Genomic DNA, 14632 nt, shown 5'->3' on the forward strand with positions numbered 1-14632 from the left:
ACACTTGCTGCTATCTCAAAATAAATAAAGCCTAAGAAAAAACCCTGTAACTCTTCTTTTCCTTTGTTTAATGAGATGTTCCATAGTTCCTCTGGTGTATGTTTTCCTTCATTGCAGGAGTCAAGAAACCTGACTTTGCTGGGCTACACATTTATCCTTGGTTTCAGACTAGGCCAGGCTCATAATAATTACTATGTCCACTAAAAATACATAGGAAGGATGCTTATACTAGTGATAATAGCCCGAAACTGGAAACAAATCAAATGCCCATCAACCAAAGAATGGATAAATTATGATATGATCATACAATGAAATATGATTACTATGAAAACAATGATTGCTATACATGACATGAATTACTCCCACAGACATAATGTTGAGCAAAAGAAACCAAGCAAAAAGGGTGCATTTTGTATATCCTATTTATCTGAAGACCCAGATCAGCTAAAAACCAATCTATAGTGATAAAGGATCAGAACAGAGATTAGCCTGGGCAATGGAAAGGGCAAGAGGATATGAAGAAAGAAGGACATCGATTGTAATGGAGCATACGGAAAGGAGCCTTCAGAGATTCTGATAATGTTCTATATTTTTAATCCCCAGATCAAAAATCAGTTTTATAAGTGTATACATATATAAAAATTCATCATGCAGTACACCTAAGCATTTTACTGTATGTAAGTTACCAGCTCAAATTTTAAACATGAAACAAAAAACTAAGAATAGAACTAACTAGGTGTATATAAAATCTATTAAACAAATAAAAACAAAGCTATAAAATACTCTTGATGGACACAAAAGAAGACTCAAGAAAATTTAAAGATAAATCACCAATAAAATGACCTTCAACTTTATCAAATTTTTTCTGGTACTTAAAGCACAGAGCTTACTCCACGAAGACATTAGTACTCTGGTCATTCATGAAAGAACTAAGCCTTGAACTTACTTACCTCTGAAAAAGCCTATTTTAAGTTAAGAAGACAGACTACCTTATAGGTGTCGACTCTCCCAAAGTTAGTACATGACCTTTTATGAGATCTCAGTAAAAACACTGAGAATTTTTTTAACTAGATACATTGATTCTTAAGTTTATGTGGGGAGAATACAATAGCTAACTATCATAACAAAAGTGGGGGAGGTAGAGTGAGGGGAGTAGGAGGATAATTAGTCTTAATGATTTTAACAGGTATTATAAAGACATAATCAAATTATGCTATTCGCACATGACTAGACATAATAATGCAATAAGAGAATTTCTGGAAAGAATCCAAAAAAATATATGGTCATTTAGTACATCATAAAGGTAGCATGTCAAATCCATTAGTAAAAATATTAAGTTTTTAATAATTAGTATTTAGACAAATGGGTAGTCATGTAAAAAGAAACTAAAATTGTATACAAACTTTATACATCTTACCAAATAAATTAATACTGTATATCAACTATTAAATATTATAACAGTGAAAGTGTAAAAATACAAGAAAAAAATAATAGAATTCTTTCATAACCTTAAAATCAGGAAGGCCTTGCTAAATATGACACAAAACCCAAAAGTTATAGAAGAAAATATAGATAAATTAGACTATATTAATTGAATATTTATACAACTGCATAAAATAAAGAAGATGGCTTTATAATGGAAGAGCAACTTTGCTACTTTTCTGTATGGTATTTGAAGTCCAGAGAGTTGACTTGGGATTATATAAGAAGATAGCATAAGAAGTATCAGCAATCTGGGATTAACAAAGAGATAAGATCTCCGGTTACTGGTTTAACTAAGAAAAGCCTGATTGAATCAACTGATCCAGGAAGGACATTCTAACTCCCTATTGACCTATATTTCCAAAGCTGTATAAAGCTAGAAATATTTGGTTTAAGAAAACTCAGACTTCAACAAAATGTTCATCTACAATAATTCTAATTAGTCTATATATTTAATAAATTATATTCCTTCATTAGGGTTTATATATCTTATTTTATTGTAAACTTCTTTAAATCTTTTTTGAAACAAGTATACATTTAAGTCAATATACCTAAAACTTCTTTGCAAATCTGTTCTTCTAAATTAATGTGGCTAAAATGACAAATATCACTGATACCAAATATTTGTCAATGACTAATTTACAGAATAACAATCAATTTCCCCTTTTAAGTAGACATTTTAGAAAAGATACACCTCTCCTAGTAACCTAAAAAAACTGAAACCAACCCAAATGTCCAACAATCGGAAACTATACAACTACAGTGTATTAACTCAATGAAAAAAGGAGGGCCAGATTAGTGTATGGGAAACGCTTCTGTGTTCAGTAAAAAATTTATGCATAGCATAAATTCAGACATGTAAAAACACACATGGAAAAACATGGAGGCAATTAAAAAAATATTACCTGTGGGTTGGTGCTGGGTGATGAGATTATGGGCAATGTTAATTTTCTATTTTTTTCCTCTTACAAATTTTCTAAAATGAACATATATTACCTCTATAATTAGTAAGTAAACACCATTTAATTAAAAAATAAGAAAATTCCATTATAAACCAGAGAAACAACCTCTATTTTAAAGGTATTCTGATATGTTAAAGCATGTAGCCTCAGTTAGTCTGAAATTTTATTATTCCAGTAAGACCCACGAGAACACCCAGCTCAACCCTCCGAGACCACCAATTGAAAATGTATACCAAACACATACAATTTATTTCTGAAGCTGTCCGTTCAGCTCTGGCATTCCTGTTTGTAGATCTAATGGTATGACGAATGATTGCATGGGGCTGTGAATATAAGCATAATATACACACTTTAAAAAATTTCAGTGATAAAGTTAAAAGGTCAAACTTTTTAACTAAATGATCATTTACTGACAAACATGACTACCTACTAATAAATTACGGGATAAACATAAACAATACAATGAACACTAACATATTTTAGGTTATTCACTTATTCTATGTTTATACTGTATGAAATATTGAAAAGATGCAAAGAAAATCAGAAATCTTATCTCCAAAGAGTTTATAATCTAGAAGACACACAAATACTTAATGAGATTAGAAAATGGTCAATGCCATTCATTAAGATGATTACTATTAATGCCCAGATGAAAAAGAAATGACTTCCACCTGAAGGGGTATAGAAGTTCTTCATGACAGAGCTGTAATCTGCTCTAGGCCTCAAGGACAGTAGGTAATGGATGTGCAGCAGTGTGGGAAGCATTCTAGACAGCAGACAGAATATGAACAAAGTGATGCAAGAAGAAAAGGAAATGGTAGCATTTAGGGGAATTGGAGTTGGTTATTATTTGGTGAAGATTAAGGGATGAGGTGACAAAGCTGGACAGACAGACTGGGGATGAGCCAGATCATGAAAGGCTCTGAATGCAAGGTGAGGACTCTCTATTTTATTTTCTCAGCAAAGAAAATTTTTGGAGATTTTACAAAAAGGGTGTCAGACTTCAGAATAATTGGGTAAGTGTGTGAGAAGATATGGAGGGGAGAAACACTGGATGCAGGGAGACTGAGTAAGGATACTGCAGTAAATCAAGTGAGAAGCTTGCTACTTTACACCCTTTGGTACAAGCTCCTGATCTCTTCAAACTATGCCTTCAGCTCAACTGCCACCTACCAAATTTCTAATGACTCACTCTCAATCACTGATGATGGACAGGAGCTCATATGTTTTTTCCTCTACTTCAAGACCCATCATCATACCAAGGGACTTCAAAAGCCCATTGTTTGGGACTTAAGTTTTCTGATCTCATCTCTAAAGACACTCTCCCAGATTTCAATGAACTCTTGATTGCTAAGATCACACCATGGACCCTCCCATCAGCTCTGACACTTGAACTCACACTATCTTCCAAACTTCTCAGCCTTCTAGCTCACTCTCATTTACTCCCATTACACTGCTTCGTGTTCACAATGGAATCCCAAGTCCATTAACCCATTAACCTTCTTACTGTCCATCAGCATTTCTCTTATCTTCACTTTTCTTCTTAACCAGTTTGTATCCAGTGGTCCACAATTTCAAGCAATCTCTTGCCAGTATCCTAAATTCCCTTTGCCCCACTGTCCTTCAGTATTCTGGCATGCCAAAATGACACCTTAGATGAATTAAACTAACTACCTTTGTGTTTATACTGGGGATACAAATCACTACTGGAGGAAAGTTACCCAACAGACCACACAGAAAATTAATCTCATCTGAGGCTTCAACTTTGCCCCAAAATACTTCACTACAATCATTTAACCCAACCATTCTCCTCAATTACTATTTCACACCTTCTCTTCCCACTCTTCAAGCCCACTCATTTTCTGTCAGGACTTTCAAGACATGATCTTGCCATTACTTCACAAGGAAAACCAGAATCATCAAATAGAAGATAACTTTGAACAACAACCTTCAACTATACTCCTCTCTAGTGCAAGATTAAAGCATTTCATTATCTAAGATCAAGGCTCCCATTATAATCTAGATCTCAGGCTCTCCTCCTTTCTCAGAGACTTTGCCTATTTACCTTGTTTCTCTTGAATCTTTCCTCTCCATCTACTGAATCCTTTTCATAAGCATTTAATCCTGTTCAAACTTACTTCCCCCAGATAAACAATAACTAAATAACTAAATAAATCCCCACCAACTCATTTTCCTCCAGCTACTACTGCTCAGCCTACCTCTCCCTTTCACAACTAAATTTCATAAATGTATTGCTATACTTATTTTCCAAACCACTCTAATCTAGCTTCACCTCTATAATTTGAATATTATCCTTTTAAGAAAGTATTCAAGCACCACCACCTAAATCCAAAGACTTCTTTAACTTATCTTCTAGGCAATATTCTTGTTGAAAACTTCCCTCCCTCTTTTAATGGTTTTTATTAATCCTTTGCCATTCTTCTTAGCCTACTTGATTCTTAAATTTTGGGAGAAATCTAGGATGCTGTCTGAGGCCCTCTCCTGTTTTCTCATTCTACATGCTTCCCTTGAGTGATTTACTCCTTAAGGTATCAACTACTTCTGTACTTAATGACTCCCAAATTTCTATCTATAGTCCAAACTTTTCTCCCCAAGCTAACACCACGTATCTAATTTCTAGTGAGACGTCTCCATTTGGAAGTCTATTCAACATCAAAATTACTATACATAAAACTTGAATTCATCTTTATTCCCAAGTATGATTTTACTCTAGTGTTCCTACCTCAATAAATGGGGCGGCACTTTTAGGATCACCCAGCCGTTCAAATAAAAATCTAGGAGTAATCTCTTTTCACCCCCCACACTCATGTCTTCATCCAATCTCCAACTCTCTCAGAGAATTCTTTTACTGGTCCATTTTTCTCCATCCTTGTTATACTCCTAGTCTAAAACACCACCATCTCTATCCCAGATGACTTCAAAAGCCTCTTAGCAGATTTTCAGAAATGGAACCGCCATTCTGAGGTCATAGAGATCTTTTAAAAATGCACATATAATTACATGTCACTCCTTTACCCTTTAATGGCTTCTACTGCCCTTTGATAAAGGCCAAAAATTTTAACATGGTTTGAAATGGCTAGTGTCTAGCTCTGTGACTTTATCTTCCACTATCCCCCTCCTTGTTTTCTGTTCGAACCAGACTATCTTTAGTTCCTCAAGTATACAGTCTTCTCTCTTATCACCAGGCTTTCTAACATGCGATTATGCTCTCTGCTCAAAACAATTCTGCCTGCCCTCTTCCTCTAATTCCAATTTATCCTGCAGATTTTCAACTTACAGACCACTTCTGTAGCAAGTCCTTCTCTGTCCCTAAAATATGCCTCCATAGCATACTCTATATCCTGTTCCATAACAGTCATCACACTTGTGGTATTTCTGAGGTTCCTATGAAACTATACTATAAGTTCTTTCAAGGCAGGAACTGGGTCAATCTCATACACCATCGTGTCCCCAACTACCTGGCACAAGGATTTCAAGAACTGAGAAGTACAGTGATACCACATTAAATAGAAATAGAGAACTCAGAAGGTAAAGTGGATCTGGGAAGCCCAGCAAAATAATGTGGGGAATAAAAAAAAGAATCTGGTTAGTTATATAACCAGTGAAAGACAAACTGGGGAATCAAATAATATCAATTTCATATTGAAGTTACAATAATTTTAATAATTTTATTAAAATCTTATTATTACAAGTCTGCAAATGATAATTTAAATTAAAAAATCTATGAATAGCGAGTTTATTCAATATTTTCAGTTAAAGTTCATTTAACACTCAACAAAATATTCATTAGATACCTACTACAGGACAAGACTATGCTATACAGAAGGCAAGGATTAGTTTTTAAAGATTAGTTTTCAAAGATTATTTAGTGACTATTTCTATTAAACACATACATAGAAATGGTAGCATATTAACTAAAACAATAGGCTTTGGAGTTAGGGCCTTGGATCCAAATGCTGGTTCCACTACTTACTAGCCATATGATCTTGGGAAAATTACTTCTATTCTTTCTCTGCTATATCCTCATTTATAAAATGTGGATAGTAACAGAATCTGTTGTAAACTGTTTTGAGTATTTAATGAGTTAACATAAAAATTATCTAGCCTAATACTTGGTACACAATGACTCCCCAATGCGTTATTAGTAGTTATGACGATACTTATACAGTATAATTCAAAACTTAAGAAAATAAAGTAAAACATTTCCTTCAACAAATAAATAACACAAAAAGTATGGTCCTATTGTCTTGCCAGAAGTGAAGGTAGAGATATAAAAGGAAATAAAGGCATAAAGGGAAATGAGGACACAATCATAGAAATAAAAAGAAATCCTAAAAGGAGAGGAAGAGACACTGGTGGAAAAGTTCAGCTGTGCTTTATGCAAGCCTAGTAGGTACCTGCTAATGGGCAGGAAGTCCCTCATTCATGATTTACAAGTTTTGATGTTAAATATAATATATTCAAAAAGACTTCAGAATATTTTCAGAGAAGGAAAATGTAGGAATAGCTCTACATGTAATAATATATAATTGTCCTGAACAAGTATTGGAAAGGATAAAATTTCTATGGGAACCTCAACTTTTAAAAAATATATTTATATTGTTAATAATCTGTATAATAGAGAAATAAAAAATGGCCAATTAGATTTCTAGAGAGTCTCTTCAGTGAAAAATAATATGTGCATGTGCTTTGGCTAAACTTTTGTTCTCTTGGTCCAAAGCAATGTTCCTAACCTCTTTTATTTCCTTAGAAATAGATGTACTTTCTCTTTAGAGAAAGATCAAGCTCTCACTACAGAATCTGAGGTTTGGGGAGAAGGGAAAGCACCTCCCAATTTCTGGGAGGGGAAAATGATCTGATTCTAATCTTAGCTACCTCTCAACTTTTGGCAAACCAACTATGAAAAGAAAATGATATAAATGGTTTTAATTAGATTAGTAATCCTAGTTCTTTCCAGAAAAAGTGTCAACCAGTTATTTATGTAATACCACAATTTTTTTTAAAGTATTACCTGGTAATTATATGCAGGGTAAGTTTAGTTTACATTGCTAATTAATCTTTGTAGCTAAATCTGTTGTAGCTAACTTAAAAAAGAGTAAATTAGAAAATAAACATTAAGGCCATATTAAATATTTATTTTCAAATATTAGACTGAAAACCTCTTTACCTCAAAGTCATCATCATCTCCTTCAGTGTAGTGTGCATGGTTGTCTGGATTATTCACTTTGTCGAGCAGTTCAACTGCGAGGGCCCTAGAGAGACCTGGCTGCCCTACAAATGTATGCTAAGTCAAAACAAAACAAAACAAAACAAAACAAAACAAAACAAAACAAAACAAAACTTCATGAATATGCTTTTACATCAATGGTTCGTAGAAAATGTTATTTGTACTTTTTCATTCAGTAACTATCAAAAACAAGCATATGGAAGCCTACTAATACAAATAAATTAGAGAACGTACTAGTAAAAGTATCAGAGAAACCATAATTGTATATTATAAAACTGCAGCACCCTTGTGGAGTAAGTTTATGACATGAATCATTTTTTTTTTTTAATTTTAAGTAGGTTCCGTGCCCAACATAGGGCTTGAACTCATGACCCTGAGATTAAGAGTCACATCCTCTACTCACTGAGCCAGCCAGGCACCCCAACATGAATAATTTTTCTAAGTTATCTATATTGGGTTGCAAAATTGCAACCTTGGCTATAACAACTGACATTCATTACTCATGTCACTATCGTGATATATATGCAAGTGAATATCACATCATAATAAGAAAAAAGCATGTGTATTCCATATATGCATACATTTAATTTAGTAACATTATGTAAATGTAAAAAGACAAACAGTTAAATTTTGATATTTAAATAAAGTTTCCTTAAATTGTTGTAATCATGAACTTTTTCTAAAAATATTTTACAAATACATATATACACAGAACATTCTATATTTACATAAGAAACCGAAAAAAGGCAATTAATTTTAGGTGATAGCAACATTTTTAAGAGTTTTCTCTAAAGCAGGGGTTGGCAAACTAAAGCCCATGGGCAAAACCTGGGGCACTGCCTCTTTTTGTGAATAAAGTTTTGAGTATAAAAGCCATGCCCATTCAATTGTACTGTCTTTGGTAGCTTTTGTGCTTAAATGGCAAAACTGAGTAGTTGCTACAGAGACTGTATGGCCCCAAAGCCCAAGACATTTACTACCTGGCTCTTCCCAAAAAGTCTGCAGACCCCTGCAGTAAGAGATCACTAAATTTTTATATTAAAAATCTTAAATACTTTGTTCGAGTGATATGCCTACTTACTGCATTGACTACAGAAAATTCCCCTATAATTTCAATGACTTACAGTCAGAAGTCTTTCAGCAGTTGGTCTTTTTTTGGGGTTTTTGGTTAGTGCTATTTTGACAAAATTATGGAATGTTGATGACCTTCAAATAAAAAGAGACATGTACAAAAATATTTCACTAGTATTAGTTTTTTAATGTTACTAAATAAAACTAACTTATAAGCAGTTAGAAAGTCTGAAACACATGATTTTTCTTAGGCCTCTTAGCTCTATATAAGCCAAAAAACAAGACCCAAAGAACAGTATACCCCTTGAAAACAGGTGTCAGTTTCATCTATTAAGTAAAATGAAATTAGTTACAAGAAATAGTAACATACCATCTCTAAAAAATACACAAAAAACTAGAAATGGGTATTATAGGATTTAAAATCTAGTATTTATTCTAGGTGCCACTTAGGAATCAAAATGGCTTTTTCCCACTGCTTAATTTATAAAATATATAAATGTTTTCCTATACCAGAAGAATGGCATGGAGGTAGGATTGGTAATGTAAAAGATTATTTAAATCATTATAAGGTCACTGAATTTCTTAGGAACAAGGGCATCCACACAGCAGCTCTCTTGCAGAGAAATCAAATCACTGCATTACATTTGGTGGCTTGTGGCGGAGATAACGTGGAACCAGAGTACCTGAGATTGGCAAAAGTACTCCAATGGTAACAGCCTGTGGTCATTCATTCCTGAATGAATATTGAGTCATTCCTGCCATAAAGCCCTCCAGTTCCAATTGCTTAGGAACTTAGGGTAACAAGAATCAGGAAGAAACTCTTATCAACACAAAAGAATACAGCCACAGTAGGATATAAACTCCTTTATTTCCAGTGTGATTTTCCTTTCACTCCTGGCATCATCTCCAGAATGTCCTGGCTCCTAAGTAATACTTTGCACAGACAGGTCAATAAAACATAAAACAGTAGTTCAGAACCTGTTTGGCGGACAGGTCTCTTAAAATATGAAACAAGATATGGACTGTCTCCCTAGAAGAATATACATACAGAATTTGGGGAACCCATGTACCTCCCACACCAAAAGATCCATGAAATCTAGATGAAGATTGGAAACTTTTATTTGCATGGTTTCTTTTATTAAATGCATGGGAATACATTACCAGAAAAATAATTTTCAATTTTTATCATCCAATTAAAGATATCCTAATGGACTTTAAGAAAAGGCAAACTGCTTTACGTAGAGAAAGAAGAGATTAGGATGAAAATAAATAGTAAAATTTTGAATATTAGGTAAGGAAGGTAGAGAAAAATCAACAGTGATTAAGTGTCATGGTATCTGGGAAACCTTTTCATATCACCTTCCATAAAAGTTAACATATAATTAACAAGTAACAGAATGCAAGGCAAAGATATAAATCTCCAAATTTTTAATATACCCATTTCCAATCCTTTCCTCACCACACCTCTTACCCAAGCCTCCAAAACACTAAGAAAATGATCAGAGTTTTACCAGAGCAGGAGATTATAAAAATCTTTTGGACTGACATGGGCTTGTTCTTATTCCTTGTTACTCTAAGTTCCTAAGCAACTGGAACTGTCAAGAATATAACCCAGATCCTGGCCACAGCTCTGTGAGTAAATTAGATATGTAACTGCAAGTAAACTATTTAAAGGCTCTGGACTTCAGTTTCATCATTTTTCCAAAATGTAATTTATTGTCAAACTGGCTAACATAGAGTGTGTACAGTGTGCTCTTGGTTTTAGGGGTAGATTCCTGAGGTTCATCGCTTACATACAACACCCAGTGCTCATCCCAACAAGCGCCCTCCTCAATGCCCATCACCCATTTTCCCCTCTTCTCCACCCCACCCTCCCCCATCAACCCTCAGTTTGTTCTCTGTACTTAAAAAGTCTCTTATGGTTTGCCTCCCTCCCTCTCTGTAACTATTTTTTTTCCCCTTCCCTTCCCCATGGTCTTCGGTTAAGTTTCTCAAGTTCCACATATGAGTGAAAATGTATGGTATCTTTCTCTGAATGACTTATTTCACTTAGCATAATACCTTCCAGTTCCATCCACATTGCTGCAATTCAGTTTCATCACTTATAAGAGAACTGAACCTATCTCCTTTCCAACGGCAAAATTCTATAAATCTATATATTCATTAACTTACCATTTTGTTTTGTCCTTTAGTTTTGGAGGCTGAAAATTACTTTTTGACATTAAGAAGAGGGCCCTGGAATAAAAATTTCAGTTAAAGGGCAATATTGAAATACTTTGATTACCTCATCTAATAATCAGAATGAATATTCTGTAATCCATTTACAAATTACTACATACGTAGACACTGATGAATACTGGTATGGAATATGAAAATTAATTTAATATTTTACTTATTTATTAAGTTTATTGATAATGTAGTTTTATGTATGTACATATATATGTATGTATGTTATCTCTATGCCCAACATGGGGCTCAAATTCACAGCCCCAAGATTAAGAGTCTCATGCTCTACAAACTGAGCCAGACAGGAGCCCCTGGACACTAAATTTTTATATTTTAGATAGCCAATAGATATTTCATTTTCTTTCTTTTTTTTATTTTTAATTTTTAATTTTTTTAATATATGAAATTTATTGTCAAATTGGTTTCCATACAACACCCAGTGCTCATCCCAAAAGATGCCCTCTTCAATGCCCATCACCTAGATATTTCATTTTCAAACAAGCTCTTATTCATAAGGCAAAGCTACCAAATATTAGAGAAGAATTTTATCACTATACTTTTAACATATATAACTAATATTATATCTTAGATATAAGCATGTATAGTAATTAAATACCATTCTATAACACAGAGATGATGTGTTACTCTAACATTAGGTTGTATGCTTAGTGGAAGATTTGCCTCTATAATTGTCTTGGGTATACAAGCAAATTATATCTACTTCCTAGTCTGTTCCCCTCTTTTGGACAATAACTTACCAGATTCTCTCATTATTAATAATACAGAAATCAACCTGCAAGAGGACTTTCTTTCAGTATGAATTCACCTTTGACTCATTTTCTAGGGACTCTGGGGGTAGAAGGATGGAAGATTTAAGAAAAGTTCTAAAATGCTCTATTTCAGTTTTTCCAACAAAACCCTTTATAGGTTTCCAAGCAAACCCGTCTTTTTTAAATAAATTTTTATTTTTTTATGTTTTATTTATTTTTGAGGGAGAGAGAGACAGAGCACGACCAGGGAAGGGGCAGAGAGAGAGGGAGACGCAGAATCTGAAGCAGGCTCCAGACTCCGAGCTGTCAGCACAGAGCCCGATGTGGGGCTCGAACTCACAAACTATGAGATTATGACCTGAGACCAAGTTGGACGCTTAATCAACTGAGCCACCCAGGCGCCCCCAAACTCAGTTTTAAATACCAAAGATGTTTATCTTTTTAAAGATGAAATGATTCATATATAAAGTTTATATTCTTACAACTGTGAGGCATTCTTTTAAATCTGCTCTTCTTTAGTCTTTATCTAAATGCTAACCAATAATTAGGTAATAATAGATTGTTTTTTCACTAATAATCAATTTTCCATGTTGCTTTGGTTTATGCATATGTAACAGCTACCTTTAACTGTTGAAAATTTTTGCTTAACAATTCATTAAAAAATTAAGAAAAAAGATTAATTCACCAACTATTGGACACTCAGATTTTTTTCTACTGTTAACCTGGAATGAATAATTCTTAGCTTTTTTTTCCCTTGGGTTATTTCCTAAGTATAATTTTCTAAGTAGTAGAATCACAGAAACATTTGTACTGCTCCTAACAAGTAACATCCTAAAGGTCTGTACATAATGGTATTCCAACAAAAAGTAGGTATCTTTTAACTTTTGTATCTTTAGTTACTTGAGAAGTCCAATAGTTTTCCAAGTTTCTTTGTATTTGGTACTTGCTCATTAACAGTCTATCTTTTGCCTTCAGAGTCTCTAAATAAATTCCTTATGTATATATACATGTATCCATTGTCTATCTTGCTAGAAGAATACTTTCTGCACTCTGTTGATTTTCTTTTCAACTTTATACTATTTTCAACTTTATACTTTAAAAGCTTAAATTTTAGCTCAATTCATCTTTTACTTCAAAATATAAAAGCACTTTCAAAGGCCATCAAATATTTTTTTGAGAGACAATATACCCTAAAATGTAAATAATAATTATACTAAGTGTAACTACCTCTTAATTATCCCTAGACAAAATAAAAATCAAAAAAAGAATAGAAAAAAAATGTCACCTACATCCTATCATTTGCTCATAATTCCACTTAGAACAGAAAAAGAAACAATTGATGGAAGAATGTAAAGACTTAAAAAAACTTTACAAATGATAACTGCTAATTCTAGTATGATTAAGGGAGATTTGCTTAATGAAACAGCTTTAAATAGTACAGATGATTCACTCCACATTGTCTTAGGAAACAACACAAGAGAGCAGGTATTGGGTGCAACTGATTACCCCTAAGTCCTTTACAACACCTTTACTATTTCAACATACTTGAAAATGAGCTGGAAATACTCAAGTTATCAATATTTAATTCTCTCCAAAGACTTCATTAATAACTGAATAATTGTAAATAGTGAGAACACCTCATTGGATGGAGATCAAACATAGGTGGTTGAAGCTCTCCAAGTTCAATTGCTGTTATTCCTACTGCCCAGATATCACAGAGTTGGTTGTAGCCGCCATTCTTTTCTACTGCTGCAACTTCTGGGGCCATCCTAGAAGCAATCAGTGAATATAACATTTTTATTTTTTAAAAATGATATGAAATCTGCTCTTTTTTGTTATATTCACTCAACTTCTAGAGGGAAAGAGGCTGAGAGACATTTACTAGGAAAGACTTAATAAAGACCACATGTATAAAGATATACTCTTTTCAAACTCATCATTTAAAAATCTTCCATCTTCTCTGAAGACTAGTGCTCTGAGGAAAAATTTGGTTGTCTTACTTTAGTTTCTGTTTTGTGAATCTTGTCATATAATATGGGAAAAGAAAGAATACCTAAATCCCCATGAAGGTCAGAAATGCTCCCAAAGGAGGTGAGACTTGAGAATGAATCAGCAGGGAGGTAAGGTGAGTGAGGAGCCTCAACATTTTAGTTAGAGGAAACAAGTGCAAATACAGGGAGACAGGAAAAGAGCACGGAACATCTGGAAAGGTGACAGGACAATGCTACTCAATGTATGACCTACAGACAGGTATGGAGCCATAAGCTGCTTGTTAGGAGTCTATGATAAGTACAGAAACGGAGAGTATTAACTCTTGTCCAAATACATGATCACTTTTTAGTAATTCAGTCTGGGATGAATTTATTTTATAAAAGTTTGAGAGGATTTAAAAAGTATTTGCAAAATGAACCTCAGACATAGGAGCTAGGTAACGAATGCCCTACTGATTATACAATGAAGTTTAGATTTTATTGTGAAAATACAAGATTTAATTTTGGATATAAACTTGTTCTGAAACTCATGGCAATAGGAAGGACAGTATGAGAGGAGCTAAAACCAAAGTCAGGTGAATGAGTTGGAAGACAATTTCAAAAATACAAGGGAAAAATGATAAATGACTTTTCAAAGGCAGTGGCAGAGGGGACTGAATGAAAGGGGTTGACTGAAGAGACTGATATAAGTATAAAATGCTTGTGGATATTGAAGTAGAGCTATTATCAAACAACTGTGAATATATCTAAGATTAAAGGTCAACTTAGTGGCTTAGTTGGAGTTACCTGTTTGGGATTCAGTGGTTTATAATAATGGCAATTGATGTTATAAAGTGTAGATATTACTAAGGGGAAATATTCTTTTTTTAATGTTTACTATTT

At 33.7% G+C, this 14632-nt stretch overlaps 1 protein-coding gene across 6 annotated transcripts in view; it reads right to left on the reverse strand.

Annotated features, from left to right (window-relative positions):
- The window catches only part of MAP4K5 (mitogen-activated protein kinase kinase kinase kinase 5), a 113999-nt gene that overhangs the window by 33780 nt on the left and 65587 nt on the right, over positions 1–14632 (reverse strand). For all 6 annotated transcript variants that reach the window (XM_053224448.1, XM_053224450.1, XM_027065680.2 and 3 more), the window contains 5 exons: positions 13397–13528; positions 10936–10998; positions 8817–8898; positions 7633–7749; positions 2689–2767 (listed from right to left, as the gene is read on the reverse strand). In XM_053224448.1, the coding sequence (XP_053080423.1) occupies positions 2689–2767; positions 7633–7749; positions 8817–8898; positions 10936–10998; positions 13397–13528 (473 nt within the window). The remainder of the gene's footprint in view (positions 1–2688; positions 2768–7632; positions 7750–8816; positions 8899–10935; positions 10999–13396; positions 13529–14632) is intronic.

The sequence above is a fragment of the Acinonyx jubatus genome, chromosome B3 (assembly GCF_027475565.1).
Source record: "Acinonyx jubatus isolate Ajub_Pintada_27869175 chromosome B3, VMU_Ajub_asm_v1.0, whole genome shotgun sequence".
NCBI classification, from domain to species: Eukaryota; Metazoa; Chordata; class Mammalia; order Carnivora; family Felidae; genus Acinonyx; species Acinonyx jubatus.